The following is a 22,334-nucleotide window of genomic DNA, read 5'->3' as shown; positions in this document are numbered from 1 at the left end:
TGTGCATCTGTTTGTGCACCTATGCGGTGCAGGAAAGGTCCAGAGGGACTTGATCCCTCCAGCGCCTAAAAAAGTGGTCAGGGTCAGGGCTGTTAATTTCAAAATGGAATGTCTTCTTTTCTCCCTCATTTCATCAGGCGCAAATTCGCTTCATTCATTCATTCAAAAAAGTATAGTGTCTGCCCTCCATGGACCTTGCCAGGCTTCCTCCCAATGCCCCAAACGCAGGGCCCTGTCTCTTCTCTGAATAATGAAAACTGCGAGGGCCCTCAATTTCCAAATAGCAACGAATTCATTATGCGTTCAGGCTCTGTGCCCACTCAACCCCCATGACACCCTCAGAGAAGGCTGATGGCACACCCCCGTTCCAAGTGAAAGATGAGAAAACTCAGCGAGGTTTTGCAACTTCTGCCAGTTCACACAGCCAATAAGCAGGTAAACGAGGGTGAACACTTGAGTTCTGACTCCAAGCCTGTGCTCTGGACTGGTGGCCTCTCTGCCTTCCCAGCCACACCCTGTCCATTGCCTGGTATCGAGTTGACACCCCCAGCCCCACCCCGGGGCAAGGCCAGGGGCTCAGCTCCTCTGGGGCCTGCACATTCGAAGTCCTTCCTCCGCCCAGGCTCTGCGGGAGGAACTGGGAGTCAGACCCGAGTGTGTACGTGAGCTGAGAGCTGCCTCCCAGCTGCTTGTGGACTCCAGCCAGGGGGCGGCAGGGAAGCCCTTCGTGGCGCCCATTCAGGGCTCATTGCTAGCTAACGAGCTCACATAAGCTGCTCAGAGACCTCTGTGTAGGAAAACACACACATACACACATAACTTCCCTCCTTACCTCACTGCTGTGGAATCTCTTCCATAACCACAAGCGTTAGGATTTTTTCTCCCCAGTTCAACTCGAAAAGAGAAGATTGGAAACACTAAAACATATACACGTTTTTCTTCTCTAACAAAGAGCTCTCTAGACTTGCTGGTTATACATTAAGCCCAATAGCCCAGAAGCTGGTAAGACAGCCGGCACATTTTAAACTTCGAGTCTGAATGCTGTCTCTCTCGCCAGAGACAACAGTTCACCCAGATCTCCGAAAAGGCCTTCCTCCAAGGAATGCACAGAACCTTCTAGACTTGTCCTACCCAGAACTCCTCTCCTCCCCAGCGCCCACCTCCAAAAGGGAAAATCAAGGTGCAGGGAGGTCAGGACCCTGCCCTGCTTCAGTCAGTGGGCTGCTGGGGAGAAAGCTAGGGAAGGAGCACCAAGGCAGCACTCCCAGCATTGTGCCTGCACGACATTTGCATTTGCAGCATCTGTGAATGCAAATTCCACAATGTGACAGTCTGGGGCTATGGCCAATGAGGAAAAATCACCAATTCTGAAAGTCTAGTGGAAGATTGCATCAGATAAAGATAACGGGGTGGGGGGGGGGGTAGGCCAGGCAAGCAAGCAAGCCTTACAAGGACGCACTTCATGATCGGAAAGCTTGGCACCAGGGGCAAAGCCCCCCTCCTTAGGAGGCGTTTGTAAGGGCCCCATCTTCGCCCAACTATCCTCCTTCTCCCTGTTCTAGAAGTTGTCACTGAATATCAGCCCAGGCCTTCCCAGCTGAGAAGACAACCAGGGGGTGGTGTCGAGGAGGGAGGACCTCGGCGGCAAGATACAGGAGCACACCGTCAACCCAACTAGGACGCACGGCTGGTTGATGGCACACAACCTCGGCTCGCTTAGCGAGACCCGTCCCTCCACTGCTGGTGGGTTCCTGCTCTCTAAGCTCCCGGCTGGTTTTCTTCAGCTATTTCAAAAACTGGCCTTCCAGGGGCACCTGGATGGCTCAGTCGGTTAAGCACCTGACTTTGGCTCAAGTCTTGGTCTGGCAGTTCGTGAGTTCGAGTCCCACATCTGGTGAGCACGAACCCCATTCTGGGTGAGCACAGCCCTGCTTTGGGCTCCACATACTCTCTCTCTTTCTCTCTCTCTCTCTCTCTCTGTGCCCCTCGTGAGATTTTCTCTCTGCCCCTTGCTAACTTGTGCTCTCTCTCTCTCAAAAATAGATAACAACAACAACAATAATAATAAATCTTAAAAAAAACCCAACAAGATACAGATCCATTTTCCCAACCACCAGCCTGGCACCTTCCTCAGCACCTCACACCCAACACATCCAAGATACCCTCAACCTTTCCTCTGCCACCCCCCGCCCGCACCCCCCCCCCCCCCCAGTCAGGCTCCTGCCCTTGCAGCTTGCAAGGCACAAGCTTCACCTGTCTTCCGCACCTTCTGCACCTTCCCCTCCTCACACCTCTAGCCACCCAGCGATGCCTTCTGGCCACCCATCACCACCCCATTTCCACCTCCATCTGCCAGTCAGGTGGCACCGAGAGCCATGGAAGTGAAAGAAAGGCACTGTAATTCGGCCATTTCACATAGGCCACGAGGGGGAATCGCTGCCCCGGCCACCTCACACACGCCACCAGCACACTCATCCACCTTGCCCACTGCGTGTCCACGTCTTGCTCCAAACCTTCCCGTGGCTCCCCAGGCCGTCGGCTCCCTGATCTGACCCATACCACCCTCCCCCTTCCCTTTTCCCAGCCAGTGACCTTCTCGCACTGCCAGGGATATCACTCCTTAAAGCCCGGCACTGAACCTCCCTGCAATTCTCTCTTCCTTCTCTCTCCTGTCAGAGTCCTACTGACCTCAGGGACAGTCTCATCCACGCATCTGAAAACTGACTGTTGAGTGCTGCTACCCCCAGGCACCGTGTGAGGCCCTGGGACACACAGGCCAACTAGATAGGCGAGTCTCTTGCTGTCACTCACGACAGAGGAGGAAAGAGGCACCACCATCTCCTCCACGAAGCCCCCTTCCCCAAATATCTGGTCCACAGAGATTTGACGTCCTGTTCATTCCCCTGGCATTTGCTTTCTGAGCCAGTCAGTCAGTCCTTGACTTATGCTAACTGTCTTATACTATTAGTATTTATCTTTGCATCTATTTTGCCACTTCCTTGAATTGTGAGTCCCTCAATGGCAGAATTGTGCCTTACTCATTTTTGTATTACCCATGGCTCCTAGTGCCAGACACGACACATAGGGGGTCCTCAAACATTTTTGGAATGAACCAATTATGATTTTTTTTTTAAATTTTTTTTTCAACGTTTATTTATTTTTGGGACAGAGAGAGACAGAGCATGAACGGGGGAGGGGCAGAGAGAGAGGGAGACACAGAATCAGAAACAAGCTCCAGGCTCTGAGCCATCAGCCCAGAGCCAGACGCGGGGCTCGAACTCACGGACCGGGAGATCGTGACCTGGCTGAAGTCAGACGCTTAACCGACTGCGCCACCCAGGCGCCCCGAACCAATTATGATTTTTAAAAATCCAAATGCTAGGAGTTCAACTTAGCTGAAGACTGAGCTCCCAAGCCAAAAATTTAATAAAGACCGCCTTTATTCTTTATTTAATGCAAAATAAACAACTAGGCAGTACTTGCTTCTCTTCCTACCTGTGTGACTTACAGATGGACAAGCAGAACGTCTACGCTTTATCCATGCACTCCCTTGTCATCTGGGCTATTAACACCTTCCCTGTCCTTTCAACATCCGATGCTAAGGGAGCTACTGAGCTGAATGAAAAGCTGATCTGACCCTCAGCACGCGTCTGGATGTTGTCATCTGTAAACAGTAAGAGAGTAGTAGTAAAGTCTGGCTACACTGTACCTCCTTTCGATCAAATCAGGAATTCATTGAGTAAGGAGCCATATAAGAAGTAGCATTCTCTATCCGGTGACTTCCAACCGGGTCAGGTGGATGAAAGGGAAGAGAGAAAGCGTTGCAGTGACTTCTGCTCCTCAGCTCTATGGGACGGACACCAGTCGGGGTGGGTGGCGTGGACAGTTGAGGTCATTCTGAGCCACCAGAGGAAAAAACCTGCAGTCTGTCTGGGCCCTCCTTCTATAAATCAAGAGTCTCGCAAGGCTGCTGGAAAATCGAATGCTCTGTGTTTCATTTTCCAACCTGAAAGCACCGGGGTAGGTCACAGAGACTGCTTCTTTGGAGAATGCAAGCCCTGCTGTCTGCAGGAAGCTGGCAGGACACCTGTTCCAGCAACCGGCCCCTCCCACCCAGCAGGCGGACTGAGGCCGCAGACCAGCCAAGTCCTGGGCCTGACTCCCAGCTGGGGTGCCTACTGCTCCTCAGAGTAATCATCACCATGGTAACAAAGTAACGATTTGTGAAATTGTCTTTCTCCACTACTCCACCGTAATCTCCAGGAAGTCAAAGCTGTCCACTTCTTCAATCTCTTTATTCCCAGTGGCTGGTGCTCAATTAAAATATATCAAATGAATGCATGACCAGATAACGCATCCAACTGTCTTAACCGCCTCCTGGGAACGGAGTGGGGGGATTCCTTGGCACTGACCCCTCCGACATGGTTGAAGTCCCATCTGAACGGTTTTCCGGTCCATTGCAGAAGCGGGCTGGACCCCAGCAGCCCCACTCTAGTCACATCAATGGACTCCCCGTACAGAATGGATCCCCCAACCAGGGCAAAGAGAGTCGTTCTCCTGCCCACTACTCCCATATAGTATCCCTTCCATATTCTCTCCCTTTCTAAACTGCCACACATTTTCCACCCAATTTACACTGTTCAAAGTTTGAGTACATGCTGCCTATTCATTTATTTCACCTAAGATAAATTATAATGCTACTTATTTATTTCATCGGACAGATAACTGTAATGCGGCTTATTCACGTATGTCACCTGGCAAAGGATTATAAAGGTATTTATGCTTTTCAAAAAGTTGTGTGAACACCACCCTGGCCAAGCATCCCGTTCCCAGTTTGTCAGGATGTGCACAATTTCACATATTTTGTTCTGTTATCTGCATAAATGCCCTTTTGCTTTCCAGATGCTATGACCTACTTTTAGTTGGGAAAATAGGTCACCCTGGAATGACTTCTTGTGTGCTCCTTGTGGTCACTGGTAAGCCCTGACCGCATAGAGACTCAATAAACAGAATCACGGAATGTTAACTCCGGACAGGATCTTATACATCCATCCTCTGCCTAACCTCCCTGTGAGCTATGAGACAAACCCAGGACAGCAATAGCTGATGCTCAGCTCAACAACACAGCGAGGCTAGGGATTCAGAGGCTGTGGGCTTCCACCATGGCTCTTTACTCCCTCGCAGGACAGTCTGGCCACCATTTCTCCTCCTGCCACAGAAGGAGGCCATCCAACTCTCCTGTGGCCATCAGGGAAGCAGGACTAGATTTAGGCTTGGAGAGACCACCAGCCTTGACACTGCACAGAGATGGGAACAGACCCCCTTTCTTTCCTCAGTCACCTGTTGTACCCTCTCTCTGGTGGAGGGGGAGGTAGGGGGAAAACTTTCTGCTGGAAAGTTCTCAGACCTTCCTAGAGGCCCCAGATGCGGCTGAGATAAGGCTGCGGCTGAGAGGAAAACCTTGAAGCATTCTGGCAGCTGAGTGTGACTAATAAAAACCTGGACTCCTGGAATTTTAAGAATTCACAGCAGCCTCAGCTCCTGTGGTTAAGAGAAGAAAGAGCTTTTTCAGGTCTCAGTGCCCTTCCAGAAGGATGTGGGAGCGTGGAGGGTAAGGGTACCAGATTCTCTCAGCCCCGTCCTCTTCGTCCCTCTGTTGGCCTCTCCAGACCTCGGGGCTGCCTGCTGTCACAAGGAGAAACTGAGGCTTGGAGGCCAGGCCACACCTAAATCTCACAGCCTGGGGGTTCCCAATCAGTTCTGGTAACCTAACTGCCTTGGCAAAAGAGCCTTTAAAAAATGGGTAGGTAAGAAGGTGGTGTGGGGAGGCGAAGAAAAGGAAACGAGCTGCATGTTCCCTGATCTCACAACACACGGGCTCAGCCTTGAGCCCTTCTATGAGCACATGACTTAGCAATGTGCAAAACAGCCAGTGTAGAGAAATTTCCTCAGGAGGGCATCTGGATTTGTAATCTCTTCTTATCTAATGCTTTTTCCAACTTGCCCACTGCCACAGACAGGAAACGAAGCCTCTCAATTTAAGAGCCTCTGAAATCCTGGGAGGTTTAGCTGGGGCTCTGTTTTCTAGGTTGAAAAAAGATCCATTTGCTTGGAACCAACAGTATTTTGCATTTCACGATTTGCTCCTGCTTGCTTCTTTCTGAGAAGGTTTTGGGGACTGTCCGTAGACTCGGGCCATAGACTCCCTTGCCCTGTGAGAATGCTGTTTTACAGCGAGGTGTCCAGAGACCCAGGAAGGGTCAGTCACTCTGGACACACAGCTGCAGTTCTCAGGCTCCGCCAGACCAGAACTCAAGGGTCCTGACTTGAACTCCGGGGTCTAAAACAGGCTACACAGCAAGATGTGACAGTATAGTCTGTGTCAGCAAACCGGAGAACCGAGACCCCAGACCCCGCCTGGTGAACTTTCTGGATGCAATGAACCAAGGCTGGTGAACCAGTGGTGGGGCTAAGCTCCTGTAGCACTTCATAGTCTGCCAGGTATTTTTGCGGAAATCATCTGATTTTTCTTTCCCCTACAGAGTATTTAAAACTACCCTGTAAATGGTGAGTGCATGTGGTGTCATTTTGATGGAGAAACCATCACCACTCTGGGTCACAGACTGTCATAGCTGGAAGGGACTGATTTCAACCAGCTCATCGTAATAAAGAGAATGGATTTGCCCAGGGTTCTGGCTGCTGGCCAATAGGTAGCTCAGGGTCCAAACCTGTGAACTCTCTCTTGGTGGGGTCAGTCATATAAAGGAGGTGTGCTTTCTCCCCTTCTTTAGAAGGGAAATCATGAAGCATCAAAGAGCCCCTGAGGATGCCCCTAGCAGATGTAGGAGTCCACTGGAAATACAGTTAGCTCATTGAGTGAAATTCATCAGCCAGGTCCCTGGGCTTAGTGACTCATGCCTCTGGCATCCCAAAGTGGGATGAACTTGGTCTAGACTGAGGCGCAGTTTTCTTCCACTCTCTGCTTGGGGAATTCCAGTATACTCCAGAGATGGCACGAGCCTGTGAGGGTCATCTCTAATGGTCTGTGATCTGGTCCCAACCTCCAGGAGCCAATGAGGATGCATGTTGTAGAGCCCAACCACACCCTTCACAGCAGGGTGGGAAGAGATGAGGTGGGAAGGGGGGGCAGGTGTCCTTATCAGGTTCATTAGGTCAGTCATTTACCCCAGGGGTCACAAGACACAGACAGAGTGTTAACAGACATTTCACTTTGACCACACTCTACTCTTGGCCACTTTTGAATTTATGGACTCCAAACTGGGGAAGTCAAGGGAGGGCCTTAGGCTCTCACACTTTGATAGGGAAGAGTGAGAGCAGAAAGTCTGCTTTTGCTTTCAAGGTCAAGCTTGTGGGGTACCAGAGAAGAGGCAGGGAGAGAGCCAGAGCACCCAGCACATATACCAGCCAGCATCCCTTGTGTGTGGGGGGGGGGGGGGGGAGAGCAAGAGAGAGAGAGACACCAGTGCACACAATGGTGTGCATTGCCAGCAGTCAGCTCACCCCCATCATGGGCTGGGTGTATTTTCATAAATGCAGAGTTAACAAGGGATCTTAGAACTTGGCAATCACCTCATCCTGCTTCCTTCCCAGTGTAGGAATCTGGCTACAACATTCCTGGCAGGAGGTCATCCCATTCCTGCTGAATTACTCTAGTGACCAGGAGCTTGCTACTAACAGGGTAGCCCCATCCACTGTGGGTCAGATAGTCTTAAGTGTTACAGAGTTTTCACCCTGAGCTGAAATCTACATCCCATCCATTACCTTCTTATCCATCTTGGTTCTGGGCTAGAAGAAATCAACATCTTCTCCATGGTAACATTTCAAATATTTAAAGAGAGCCCACATGTCCCCTCTCCTCTCTTTTCTTGACACAGTATCTTCACTTCGTCATATGACATGGTTTCCAGATCCTGCTGGCCTGTCCCCTGGGTGACCTAGCTAAGAGATGCCCCCAGAACTGAACCCTGTACTTGGTTCTTGATCCAAAACAACAGAGTTTAAGGGAAGAATTCCATCAGCGCATCAGTGTACGTTTACTTTTTTTTTTTTTTTTTTTCTTTTTTACCAGCCATATCATAGCCTTGGCTTGTACTAAGCTTCAGTCAGCCAGTCTCCTTCAGGGATTTTAAAGATATAGTCAAGGCTTTCTAGTCACTCTCCCTGGCTTTCACTCTGTGGCTGCTTTTTTCCCATGAACCTTGCTATAGGATCTTAAATTCATCCTGAATATATTACAGTTTGGGCCTTTTATCTCAACTTACTGAGGTTTTACTGAATCTCATTCAGTCATGTCATATTCCAGCAACTCCCCCCCCCCCCCAGTTTTGTGTCCCCTATAACTTATCAGTGCACATTTTAATCTCCATGCAAATTTCCGCTGTAGGAGAGGCAGGAGCAAGGCCCCAGAAAATACCACTGTGTTCACGCTGATTAGCCCACAGTTCTCCCAGGCACCATTAGTCATCACATTGTGACCCCACCTAACTGCACATTCACCAGCCTACACTTCTTCCTCTCATCCACAAATGTTTAATAGGGGACATTTCTTTAGCCAAGAGGAATGATTCCATGACTTCAGCTACTGACACAGGCTATTACATGAGGTACTTCAGAGAAACTTCTCAGCATCCCACAAATACCCCCTGTAAGGTGGGCCGGGCAGCTCCCTACCCATCAGGCCAGCTCTGACAGTAAACATGAGCTTTAGCTACAAAGTCTTAGATGCAGTGGTAACCCTCAAAGGTTCTCCTCAGACATCTTGAGATGCGGGCCCTTTCACGACCTACGTTCAGCCGGTATCAGAAGGAAGAGGTTACAGGGGGCTGCTCATCAGTTGAAAGTTTCCTCAGTGTCTGTGGCTGGACAAGAAAGCTCCCAGTCTGGCTCGTGGTAACCAGCCTGATTGTACGACAGCAAGAGGGAGGACTTCTAGGAAGATGGAAAGTGTGGAACGCTTCAAACCAGTCATTCCCCAGGTAGTCCTCTCTAGGTTACTATAAACTTATTTAGGGTCTAGGTTCCCTGCCTCGGAATGATCCTCGGGCTTTTTAAAGGCATGCATCTCGTCTTCTCAGGCTGTAAGGGCAGGAGGACAAGGGCCATGCTTTCTTTCCCTAAGGGTATGGCAGACCATGCTGTGTGTGCACCAGGCACCCAACGAATGTCCAGAATAAAGGTAGGTGCTGAGCTTTTGTGAGGACTGTTAGCACTTCCAAAATAAAAAAGTACTCCTTAATATATTTTGGGGGTTCACTTCTCTGCCTATTCTACCCAGTCAAGTTTCTGCTTTCTCTGCGAGCCAGTTTCAATAGACACTTCTCTGCTGGAGTGCCACTCATAGAGATCTTTTCCAGAATCGTTTTTTTCTAATGGCAGATGAGTCTTTTCATTCCCCAACCCCAAACCCACTGACATTTTGGCTCACCTTCTTTTTATTCAAGCTATCAATGACTTTCTTACGCCCAGAAGCCCGGATCTTCATTTGGCAATCCAAATGTATTATCCTGAGGTTCTTGGCTAAACAGAAGCCCATTAAAGATGTTATAGGGGCCCCTGGGTGGCTCGGTTGGTTAAGCATCCAACTTCAGCTCAGGTCATGATCTCACGGCTCGTGAGTTCGTGCCCTGCGTCAGGCTCTGTGCTGACAGCTCAGAGTCCGGAGCCTGCTTCGGATTCTGTGTCTCCCTCTCTCTCTCTGCCCCTCCCCTGCTCACGCTCTGTCTCTGTCTCTCAAAAATGAATAAATGTTAAAAAAAGATAAAACAAAAATAAAGATGTTATCAATAAAATAAAGATGTTATAAATAAGCTCATATATCTATTAAGCATCTATTAAGATGCTATGAAGGAATGATTCGCTTCTATGTGCTGCTTATCACTGTTTCCTTTGATGTTTTATCCTGGGAGATTCTTCACTTTGGGGGATCACAATCTTTGGTATGCATTCCTAGGAAGAAGAAAATTGGGGGGTTGGAGACACTGTCCACATTAGGTTCCTGGCACTATTTCTACTGGATACAACGGTGAATTAGCTATATCCCTTCCCCCCAGGACACATTAGAAAGATGAGCTAGATATAAGAGGGTGCCAACGATTCTGTATGAGGTTACAAGGAGTGGAGAGGGAAGTGTGAAACTAGGCTGGATGAGCCCATCCTCCAAATCAGAGACTTCACAGCAAAGCGAAGTTGCCATTGGTAACTGGGACACTAAAGCACGTCTACTCCTCAACAATCGCTTCTGCTTCTCCCGGATAAAACAGTGGCATGTGAAGAGGGTCACATCCTCCTCTGGTCTGATCCTGCCAGCTGAGAGAAAGCTGGAAATCCTTTTGCTATACCGCAGGCTTGGACGAGTTCCCAGTGGACTCAGTGTGTTCTAGGAACATATGAGAAAAAAGCAGGACGGGATGACTCATGAGAGGAAAATGTAAAGACCACAGTCTGGGTAGAACTTCCTCCGGAGCCCAAATAGGGCAATTTCAAGTTGCCTTTCTTCAGCGCGGGTCCTGGGGTCAGCTAGAGGCTAAAGCACAGGGAAGGATCCTTGGCCTGGATTCATGGCAGATCCCAGAGTGCCCTGCGGGTGACGTCCACCACGTCCCTGAGGAGGCTGCCCACTCCTCCTGCCCTCAGCCCCACACACCTTGCACGTAAGGACAGTGCCATAAACGTTTACTGATTTTGTTGTTTGGGTGGAGAACTTGTTGAAAAGCTAACTTTGAAATTTAGCCATAAGTGTAGGAGGGTCACAAGTCCTTTGCCATTTCCAAAGGCTGACTTGGGTCAGGCTGGCAACATCAGAATCATCTGAGAGAGCTTTAAAAACTAGTCTCCTCCCCTAGTGGGAGATTCTGATTCAGGAGGTCTGGGGTGAGGCCCCAGTATCTGCATTTTAAAAGTGATTCTGACCCCCAGCTAGATTTGGAAACAATGGCCCTTTGGTAGCCAGCCTCCGAGATGGCCCCCCATAGTCTCCACCTTCTGTATTCACACTCTTGCGTAATCTTCTCCCACACTGTGTACATTGATCTGTGTGACCAACAGGATATAGCAGAAATGATGGTATATTGCTCCCAAGATTAGGTTATGAAAGGTTGTAGCTGCCATGTTTTCTCCCTTTCTCTCTTTCCATTTTGAATCAATCACTCGCTCTGGAGAAGGGCAACCTCCACGTCTTAAGGATACTTAGGCAGCCTATAGAGAGGTTGTGTGCAGAGGATCAGAGGGTTCCAGCTGACAGCCAGAAAGAAACGAAAGCTGGCCAACAGCTGCCTGAGTCAGCTTGGGAGAGGTCACTCCAGCCCCTGGTGACCTCATGAGAGAATCTGATCAGAGTCAACCAGCTAAGCTGCTCATGGATTCCCGACCCTCAGAAACTAAGTGAGCTAACAGTCTGTTGTTTGAATCTGCAAAATTTGGAGGGGGGGGGTGTAATTTGTTACACGGCAACTGATAACTAGTACATTTTCTCAGTGCAAAGAGCAAGCTCCTGGGAAGAGCACAGAAGGGCTTTCATGTGCACCCTTTGTAGCTTCATTTCCCACTACTGTTGGGCAGTACTGACCTATTTATCCCCAGCTGATGCCTCAGCCCCTCTGTGCCCTTACCCAAGCCATTCTGGAATGTGTCTGGAATGCCCTTTCCCCACTGACGGTATCCCCTTCCCCAGAAACCCTCTCCTCAACTACCCTGCACCAAACCAGGCTGGCTTGGGTCCCCTCTTTCGTGCTCACACACTCCTCTTGGAATCAGTAGGCAAGAACGGAGTTTCATGGAAGAAGGAAAGTATTCACGTGAGGGGGTCGTCAAGAGCACGAGACTTGCCTCTATGTGGTTGACCAACGAATTGTCAAACTTGAAGCCAGGAATCCTTTTGTCACTGCACACCACACCCACGTCTTCTGTGTGCTTGCAGTCGGTGACACCCCAGCCATTGGAGGAGCAAGCTGCGAGGGTGGCCTCTTTGCCAGTGCAGTAGATATTGTCCAACCAGATGGGCCCTGAAGGAAGCAGAGAAGAGAGAGACCAAGCACTGCGTCAAAGGAGGTTTGAGTCTTTGGGGGCACCAACGCCATACGCAGGAAGAGAATTTTTCTCTCATTTTGGCAGTTATTGTGGTCATCCATCGATCTTTAGTATGTTTCATATATTGGGTATAGTTCTAGACCATCTGGATTCCCGTTCCAGAGTGGACCGCTGATGTGATCTGGGGATGTGGTAGACTGAATGTGATATGAACAGAACCCAAATTTGAGCCCAGAAGTCACGTGGCATGGTAGAAAGAGCAGAGATGTTGGATACTAAGCTGGGTTTAATGCTGGCAGAGCCACTTAGCTATATGGCCTTGGTCAAAGCCCCTCTCGTCAGACACCTCAACTGCAGGGCTGTGTATACAGATTAGAGATAATACATGATGCATGCCTAGTTTATCATTGGCCCGTAGTTACTCAAGCATGGTAACAATAATGACGATGGTGATTTTAGTGATGCTGACTATGGCACAAGCCAGACTCACCTTCCATCCGCAGCGGAGGCTGAACTCTGACCCCTTGGGGAAAATGTAAGCTATCCTGCCACTGAAGGTTTGGGGTTTTTCCAGCATTTTCATACGTATCACCTCCCCTGACTCTTGGGTGCCTCAAGGCATTAGTATTCCCACCGAACCCAGTGAGGTTCACCCCCTGAACCCAGAACCTGGTCCAGCAAGTGCTCTTCTCACTTCCTGATGTTTCCTAGCCAATGAATCCAAGATGGCCCGGCTAGACCAACCCACAGAGCTGCCTCCTCACGTTCCAGAAGTCAGGCGAACAATCTGCCTGGGGGGCCCTGTGGAATTCTGCTCACCTCCGTGTCTCTACCTGATCTGCACTAAGTAGAGAATTCAGCATGCAAAGTACTAGAGGGTTGGTCACAATGAGACATCACCTCATACCCACTGGAATGGCTACTACCAAAAGGACAGAAAATAGCAAGTGTCAGCAAAGTGGTGGAAAAGCTGGAACCCTCATGCACTAGTGGTTGGCAAACATGTAAAATGGTGTGGCCACTATGGAAAACAGTATGGCGGCTCCTCAAGAAATTAAAAATGGGAGGTACCGTCTTCCAATTATAGAATGAGTAAGTCGTGGGGATGAAAGGCACAGCAGGGAATATAGTCAATGGTATTGTAATAGCACTATATGGTGACAGGTGGTAGCAGCTACATTCCTGGTGAGCATAGTGTAACGCAGAGACTTTTCCAGTCCCTATGTTGTACACCCCAAAACTAATGGAACATTGTGTGTCGGCTACACTTCAATAAATAAATAAATATTTTAAAAATAAAAATGGGATTGCCATGCGATCCAGCAATCCCCACTTCTGGGTATACACCCAAAAGAGCTGAAGGCAGGGTGTCAAAGAGATAGTTGCACACCCACGTGCAATACAGCATTATTCACAATCGTCAAAAGCTGGAAGCAACTCAAGGGTCCATTGACAAATTGTGGTCTATATCCACACTGGGCTATTACTCAGCCTTAAAAAGGAAGGACATTCTAAGACAGGCTGCAACATGGATGGACCTTCAGGACATTACGCTACGTGAAATAAGCCAGTCACAAAATGACAGAAGCTAGATGATTCCACTTAGATGAGGTCCTTAGAGGAGTCAAGTTCATAAAGACAGACAGTAGAATGGAGGTTGCCAGGGGCTGGGAGAGGGGAGAAGGAGGAGCGGTTGTTGAGTAAGGACTGAGTTTCAGTTCTGCAAGTTAAAAAAGTGTTCAGGAGATTGGTCATACAACAATATGAAGGTACTAACACTACTGAGTTGTACACTGAATTGTGATGAAGACGGCACATTTTTATGTGTATTTTATCACAATTAAAAATAATTTTTTTAAAGTGCTAAAGGGTTTTCAAATAGTGATTTTCGTAAGTACCCCTATAAAATGAAAGGAAACAAAGTCAAATGTCTCCTTTTCCTCATGGCTTCAGGCAGGGCTCTATACTATAAAGGAGCCAGATAACCTGGGCTCAAACTCTCTCTGCCTCGGGCTTGGGCACCACATAACTTGGCCATCTACTTAACCAAACCTGTTTCCCATTTCTAAAGTGGAAACAAGAATCCCCAACAAACAAGTCACCATGGAGATTTGATGAGATAATGTATGTGCCCAGTACGTGCCCAGCCCCCCTTGCCTTCCTCCTTCCAGTAAATCAGAAAAACAGGGGATCCCGCGGTTTCCACGAGGAAAGGAAAACACAGATAAAAACACTCCCATTATAGAGGCAAGAAAATTGAGGAGAATCTGAGGTTCTTCAAGGTCAGAGAGGATGCGGGGCCAGTCCCTGACTCCGGGGACCTTCTGAAATGTGTTCGCTGTGACGGATGGCTGGTCAGGGCCTGAACCAGAGCACCTCAGACACATTGTGGGGAACAACAAGCTTATTGAAAACATCTGGGCTGAGGTTTTCCAACTGGTTTCTCAATTTGGCCTTGCTTCCCAGCCGTCGAACTCCACGGAAACATATGCTCCCTAATCAGTTGCTGCTTCAGCAACAAACCAATGTTTGTCTTGCTAAGTATTAGCAACGGAAAAGACCGTCTGCGTTTGAAGTGGGGCCTCTTCTTTGGAAATTCGGTGACAAAGCTGCTGAAGGGACAGAGATGGTGAAAGGGAGCAGGGCCCTTATTCCATCTGTGATAACAGAAACCATCCCACCTAAGGGGATGGGAAGCAGGACAGCGCAAAGCTAAAAGAACCATTGGGAACTGCAGAACAGGTGCTCTAAGACCTGCTTTACTTTTTGATAAGGAACATTTGAAATTAGCTCCCTGGGGTGCTAAGGGAACTAACTTCCCTCAAAGAGCTGACCCCAAGAGCTGCTTTCTTTTCTTTTCATTTTTGAGAGAGAGAGAGAGAGAGAGAGAGAGAGAGAGTGAGCAGGGGAGGGGCAGAGAAAAGGGGACAGAGGATCTGAAGCGGGCTCTGTGCTGACAGCAGCGAGCCCGATGTAGGGCTCGAACTCACAAACTGTGAGATCATGACCTGAGCTGAAAGTCAGACGCTCGACTAACTGAGCCACCCAGGCATCCCAAAGAGCTACCCTTCACTGTCAATCATCCTACGCTTCACATGTTCTCACCAGTTATTTTTTCGTAGATTGTAGAAGTGTAAATTTCTACGTAGCCTAAGATAGTGTCACCAGGCACGATATCCTAATTTGGCCCGGTTCGATAACAGTATGTTTTCTTAACAGTACTTAACATTATGCTTAATTCCTAACAACTAGACCGTCCTGATCCCCAAGCAGCCAGCCCTGGTTCTGCCTGCCGGGATGAAGGGTGGTTCTGGGCCCAGTTCGGAGCTGCTAGAAAGAGGCCCTTGGATCACAGATGGGGCTCTAACTTTGGGCACAAAAGCCAGCTGCTCTGGAAGCAAAACTTCATTTTACTCTGTCCATTCATTCACTCTAGGACATGCTCCTCCTGATGAAAGGAGAGGAGATGTAGAAACCAATTAACAGACCATTTGGAAGATAGAGATCACAAATGAAACCCTTTGAATGCCAGAGTATTCCCTGCTGCTTTCAGGGCAATTGCTCAAGTTAGAACCTCTGCTCCCCACCCCGCTCCCCGCTGTGGTCATCTGCTGGCTTTGTCACTCGGATTTGAACAACGGGGTGGGGGCGGGGGCAGTGGAGCCATCAGATCTGATCTCAGGTTTGGAGACTGAAGCAAAGGTCACTGTGACACCCAACCGGAGGGTGGGAAATAGAGCAGCTGTCCCCTCTAGAACCCTCTGAAAGGGTCCATGAGTTCCCTGAGCTCAAAGACACTTCAGGGGAAAAGATCTGTTGACAGTCCAGGCTGGAAAACCTGGGAGGGCCTGGATGCTCTCCTGGGGCTTTGTTACTACTGCCTGCACATCAGGAGCAGGTGACAGGGACGGCCTCGTAAGTGCTCAGCCATGGGTTCCCAATTCACCGACAGAGCTGACTTGCAGGCTAAACTCCTTCCATGGGAGCACACCCCTGGGCGCTGGTCACATCCTCTGATCTCTATGCCAATGACTGCTTGTCAGCTCTTTTTAGTATTCTTCTAAATCAAAATGAATCAATCAGCTAATATTTACCGAGTGCCTACCATGTACCCAGTGCTGAGAATCCAAAACTGATGCTGCAGATATTCAAAGATCTTTATATTCAGGGGCGCCTGGGTGGCTCAGTCGGTTAAGCGTCCGACTTCGGCTCAGGTCATGATCTCACGGTTTGTGAGTTCGAGCCCCATGTCGGGCTCTGTGCTGACAGCTCGGAGCCTGGAGCCTGATTTGGATTCTGTGTCTCCCTCTCTTTCTGCCTCTCCCCAGCTTGTACTCTCTCTCTCTCTCTCTCTCTCTCTCTCTCTCTCTCCCTCTCTCTCTTATGATGTAAAAATCAAGTGCCACTTTACGCAGACAACATAATCCCCAAGGCTGGGAGACATGACAGATCACAATTTTTTTTTTTTAACATTTGTTTCCCCCTTTCTTTTTGATATTTCTCTTTTCCTGAGCCTGCTGGTTTCAATATCCACACAGATGACCCTTCCAGGACTCTTTGGCATCTTGTGACTAAAGCTTCTCTCCCCACTGCCTTTCCTCCACCCTACATCAGCCACTCTCCCACGGTCGCAGCCTAGACCTTGTCATCACCAACAACGGCACCCCTCTCCAATGTCCATTTCAACCCCTCTGCTGTGCTTCCGCATCCCTACCCATCCCCAAAGATGTTTCTAGCACCCTCCTTCTTGTATTGCAGTCTCTACCCTGACCCATTACAGCCTTCCACACAAGTCCCCCAAGTAGTACCGTTCTATTCACCCAGCCCGGATTCCAGGCACCATGGTTTTAACTGCTCCTTCACACATTCCCTCTGCTCTCTTTAACTCTTTTCCCTTCGTCCCCCTTGGATGGCGAAGTCTGAGCCAGGTTAACCCACCTCCTGGCAACCCCATGCCTACTTCTGGTCAGGTGAACTTGGGATGGGGAAAAAAACCACATCCATCTAATCTGATGACAGGTGAACCTTAAGTCTGGGTAGAAATAAAATAAAGTTGTCACTGAAAAAACCCCACAGCCCTGAAAAGTATTTGTTGTAAAAGACCTAGGCTTAAGAGCCTGGGATTGAAAACACAAACCTGACGTTACCTCTGGATTACTCGGCCAGCAGAATACATGGCAATGTACAAGTATGGAGACATGTCCAAAGGTTTGAAAAGAAGACAGCATTTGCCAACTCGTCTTTGCTACTTTAATCTCGGCACCACTAGGGAACCCGGAGGTAGCTTCAAGAACAGTTTACTCTAAGTGTGGTCTCTTGGTCTGGTTATTTCCACAGAACAAACTCAATTGCATGGAGGTAAGATACATATGAGGTGGGTTTCCTTTTTCCTGTCATTGCTAGAGTAACAGAAAGCAAGGGTTGAAAGGGATCATAATGATCTATTTCCATGACTACCAAACATGGATATATATACAACCACTTGGGAAGCTTCCAAAAGTTAGAGTCCTAGACTCTAGCCCCGACCTTAACTGAGAATATTATGGGTTAGCTCCCCAGCTCCGTGGACCCAGCTCAGGGTTCTGGACTCCAACACCTGCTCTCCCTCAAAGCTTTTACCAAAACATCTTTTTTCCCCCCAAAATATTTTGATTTGATCTTGACAAGGGAAGAAAGGGTAGGCCAACCAAAGCGAAAAACCCAAAGTAACTCTGTTCCTATCACGGACAAGCCCAGAACAGCATATTAGTGTTAACGACGGGAATGCTATGTGAGCCGCATGGTGGGGAGAGGCAGGGAACGCGAGCCTATAGGTGGCCTTTGTGAGAAAAAGCAAAAGGCACCCCTGCAAGGGGGCGATTGGGAGAAAGGCGCCACCTCCCCTGGCTGATGCGGCCCCCGGGCAGGGCACACAGAGCCCTGGGTACAGCCTGATATCAGCCCTCACCTAGGGTCACCAACTGGTCTGCTTTGGCCAAGGGGAGGCATTTCCTGGATGGCAGGCTTCATGTGCTAAAACCAGGAAAGTCCAAAGCAGGCTGGTTGGTCACTGTACCCTTTCCCAGCACCTGTCTGCTCCCACCTTCCCGCGCAGATGTAGGAGGCTATCCAGCCGAAGTATCACCAGGAATTCACACTTGACAGCAATTGCAGCCTCCTTTACCAGGTTAACTGTGCAAAAGGGGACGGTTCCTGGGCTTTCCAGGGACACCAGCACTCAGTTCCAAAGCATAGAGCCTTTACCTTCCCCTTTGCCATAGGAGGAGCTGGCGGTCCAGGACTTGGCCTCCACATATCCCAACTCCCGGCAGACGACGTGGGCCGCGTGGATGGAGAAGTCGTCGTCACACACGGTGCCCCACTGGCCATTGTAGTACACCTCCACCCGCCCCTCGCTGTGCTTCCTCTTCTGGCCTGCCAGGCGTAGCTGGATCTTGGCGACGTCCGAGGGCACCTGAGGCCGGTGGTACTCGGGGGCCGGCTGCTGGAAGTACTCAGGGTAGTGCGGCCAGTTCTCGTATTGCGCCAGGCTCAGGGACAGGAGCAGCGAGAGCACGGCCAGACAGCTGGCAAGGCGCCAGACTCCGCGCCTCTCCATCCCTGTCCTCTGGCTGGAGGACCTGACCGAGGGGATGCTGGGTGGTGAGGGGCGGCAGGCAGGAGTGTCCTGGAAGACAGGAAGGAATGCAGGTTATAGGGATCTACAGAACGTCCAGTGAGTTCCTTACTTCTTTGCTTAGTATTTGAAGCTCTTGACATTCTGGACCCCGACCCCTGTCTTCTCCCACCTTACACTTCAGCTGACAGGTCTGTGAATTCTCACCTGTTCTGCTCATCTACCATTCCATATCTTTGAAATGTGTGTGTGTGTGTGTGTGTGTGTGTGTGTGTGTGTGTGTGTTTTCAGTAGGGTTCCTGGCAGGAACCAGAGCACATTCAAACTTAATTTGAGCAGAGTTTTAAAAAAAGACCATCTCAGACACGAGCTCTGAGCAGAGCTCAGAGGAACAAACAAAAGATAACATAGTGCTCTGGGCTGGCAATAGAGGCAAGACCCTTCCGACTCCAGCTTGAGAGGTTGGGGAGGGAGTGACAGGACCAGAGAGCATGGCCAAGCTGAGTGGGTCGCCTGTTTGGAGCTGTGGCTTCAGTGAAGGGTCTTAGAGCCAAACCACAGCAACAGGAGCAGGAAGAATAAAAATGCCTGACCTCACTCTCTTCTGTCTTCTGCTCTCTTTCCAGTGTCTCCTATTGGGCAAGCTCACCCTGCAGGATGAGGCCAAGCCCCCGGGGGGGGCGGGGAGTGCAGTCTGTATGGGTTGGTCTCCTGGGGCAGAGGGAATGGTGGGGAGAGAGGGCAGCAGTAGACAGGGCAATCAGAGGGCATCCAGCATACTCTTCCTCTTTCTCCCCACCTCTGTACAGCTCATTCCCCAGGGCCCAGACCAGTTCCCGCCTCCTTTATGCAACATCCCTACTGAAGCGGCCTCTGTGGCTCTCTCCTTCCAAGGTGGGCTCATTATCTAGACATTCTTCTCAACCTTTCCAGACACTTCCATGTCCCCAGGTAGGTTACAAACTTCTCGAGGGCAGGAATTGTAGCTCGTTCTTCTTTGGTTCCTCCAGAGTAAACATTACAGGTTCATGGACACGTTTATTGCATGAGAGGGTGATCTGGTTCCAGGGACTGAGCCACTGGTGAGGTATGGCGCTTAAGCGCACTGCATGGTGGGGGGGGGCTGGGTGTGTTTTCCGGGTGTTCCCGTGTGCGATGACCTCCCTCCTTCGGGACGTTAGCTCAGCTGGACGGAAATGGCCTCTTCCAGGTACAGAGAACACCAGGAGAAACACCAGCATAACATGGGCTGTTCTCTCTGCACACCCATCTGAGCCTTCCTATGGCTCTGCTCTCAGCCTCCGGGCCTTCAGACACACCGGCACGCTGCCCACCCACACCTCAGATCTCATTACAGCTCATACTCTGGACCGCAGTCCGGCGAGGCTGCTGAGCGAGGGGGTCAGGAGCAAAGTCTCCTTAAACAGCCCTCACTCAGGGCCTGTCCTTAGCTGAGCTATGGTTTCTGCAAGCAGAAGCCTCAGGCAGCAGTCCTGATGCCAGTGACGTCCTGGTGACAGGTCTGTCGTTTTGCATGGTTTCTCTCCCTGAGGGGTGCTGGGGGGCCGAGTCTAGTCTGCTCTTAGCACAGAGGGGAGGCAGACAGGAGAGGGCTGAGCGGCCCGTGATCAGGTGAGGGAAGACTGGACAGCAGAGGAGCGGGGAGCACAGACTCTAGAGCCAGACGATTTGCATTTGAATCCTCACTCTGACACCTACCAGCTGTGCAGCCTCGGGCAAATACTTAACTTCTCCCTGCCTCTCTGTGCTTCCTACCTATAAAATGGGGATAATACTATGTAGCTCACCGAAATGTTACGGAGATTGAATGAGTGGCACATACTGTAAGTGTGGCAGGAGCATTTGCTAAATAAAAAATGTAAATTCTTACAATTGTGGTCACCGTAGCCCAGTGGCGCCTACCTCTAAGAATCCTACAGGGAGGGCTATAGCAAGAGATAACCACGTAGATCATGTGTCTCAGTGTTTCCATAATTCAGAGACAGGAACCACTAGCTTAAAAGGACTGCAGGTATGTTTCACAGGAGAGGAAGTAGTCTTGGAATATGGGGCCCCAGAAGGAAAACCAGGACTAGTACGTGGAAGCCAGAAGTATAATACTTTCTATTTTAATCAGGTACAGAGGGTTAGGCTAATTGTGTTCAGTTCATGGCACGTCACCATCAAGGAAGGACCAGATAACTGCCCAGAGCTGCCCAGGGGGGATGATCTAACTTGGAGAGGCAGCTCCACGTCTGCTGGGAGGGCCAGGCAGTGCCCAGTGCCCTGTAGCGGGTGCGGGGCCACTGTTAGGGAGACAAGCTAGTTCGGGTTACACTGGAGATCCATTCGCCATCATCCTGTGAGTCACAAACAAGGTCGGAAAGTCACAGGGGTTCCTGCAGTGGCCCCCTTCAGACCACAGCCAGCAACGTGGCTCTGAAGGGAAGCATCCTCGCCTCCTGTGCCCCGGCCACGCTTCGTTCCCATTGTTGCACAATTGCATCCACAAGCTCGACTGAGCCTCGCTACAACTGTGGGGCATGGTAAGGGAGGCAGGGATTATGATTCTATTACGAGGGAGAAAATCAAGAACGAGGGAGGACTGAGGACTTTATCAGAGTTGCCCCTTCGGGCAGGCAAAGCCAGAACTAGCCACTCCCAAGCTACCAAGACATCAACGATCCACCAGCACATGTAAGAAATGCCCCAATTCTGCCTGCCCTGTAGAAGCCGCACATAGCAGCTACAATCAGCACATAGCTACGCTCTTGGCTTCAGTTCCAACTACCCCTCTCTCCCTGCCCTCGCTCCAGACTTTCACATGTCACCAGTCCAATCACAGCAGCCTATACTTGGTTTAAGTTTTACATATCACTGTGTCCCCATCCTTTCTCGCTCCCCTTCCCTCCAAAGAGTGTGTGTCACAGCCCCTTCCATTCTTCAAGGGAACCTTCCCAGATGCCCCTGTGGGGGCCAAGGGCAGGCCACTCCAAAATGGGCCACTTTAGCATGAAGATTATTTTTGAGTTCAAAGCAATCAAAACCTAGCAGATTCAGGAAAAGCTCTTTCCCTCCCCTTTAACTGCCTAAAAAATATTTAGATGGAGAACCTGCTCCAGGAAAGAGAGCTGTCACCATAGAGAACTACATTATGGTGTGAACCAGGTGTGGTAGACAGGGAGGAACCTAGCAAGGCCTGTTTGATCAAAGTCCTGTGTGTCCCATTGTTTCTGAGTTGGCCTGAGTGCTCCCCCCACGCCCGCCCCTCTGCCCCACCCCTGCAAACATTGTTTACCAAACATTTACTCTTTATCATCTTCCCGTGAACTGCATTCTTCCCTTTGAAGTCCCAGACCCCTACCCCCTTCCTTTACTTCATGAAGACAAATGTACCTCCTTTTGCCTGTCCTTGGAATTTCCATGTCTGTGTAGATTCCCCATATGTATGAAATTAAATTTGATTTTCTCCTGTTAATCTGTCAGGTGCCAATGTGTCAGGTGCCCAGCTAGAAGGGCCCTAAAGGGCACAGGAAATTCTTCCTCTAATCAGAATGAATGTGTCCTCTGATTTCCTTTAAAATAGTATTTTGCTTGTGCTTTACACAATTAACCTTCCCAGGGTTAGTTAATTCCTTACAGGTGCACTTTTCCCAGGCAAACCAACCAATCC

The 22,334-nt window shown here is 49.7% G+C and overlaps 1 protein-coding gene across 1 annotated transcript in view; it reads right to left on the bottom strand.

The window, feature by feature from the left end:
• The window catches only part of LOXL2 (lysyl oxidase like 2), a 94,013-nt gene that overhangs the window by 45,748 nt on the left and 25,931 nt on the right, over positions 1–22,334 (bottom strand). Inside the window, exons 2-3 of the mRNA XM_043561575.1 lie at positions 18,289–18,712; positions 11,845–12,020 (exon numbers count right to left, since the gene is read on the bottom strand). Of these exons, the coding sequence (XP_043417510.1) occupies positions 11,845–12,020; positions 18,289–18,643 (531 nt within the window). The 5' untranslated portion in view covers positions 18,644–18,712. The remainder of the gene's footprint in view (positions 1–11,844; positions 12,021–18,288; positions 18,713–22,334) is intronic.

Source organism: Prionailurus bengalensis, chromosome B1 (genome assembly GCF_016509475.1).
Source record: "Prionailurus bengalensis isolate Pbe53 chromosome B1, Fcat_Pben_1.1_paternal_pri, whole genome shotgun sequence".
NCBI lineage: Eukaryota > Metazoa > Chordata > Mammalia > Carnivora > Felidae > Prionailurus > Prionailurus bengalensis.
The sequence above is the reverse complement of the archived record's forward strand: the minus strand, read 5'-3'. Positions and strand labels throughout refer to the sequence as shown.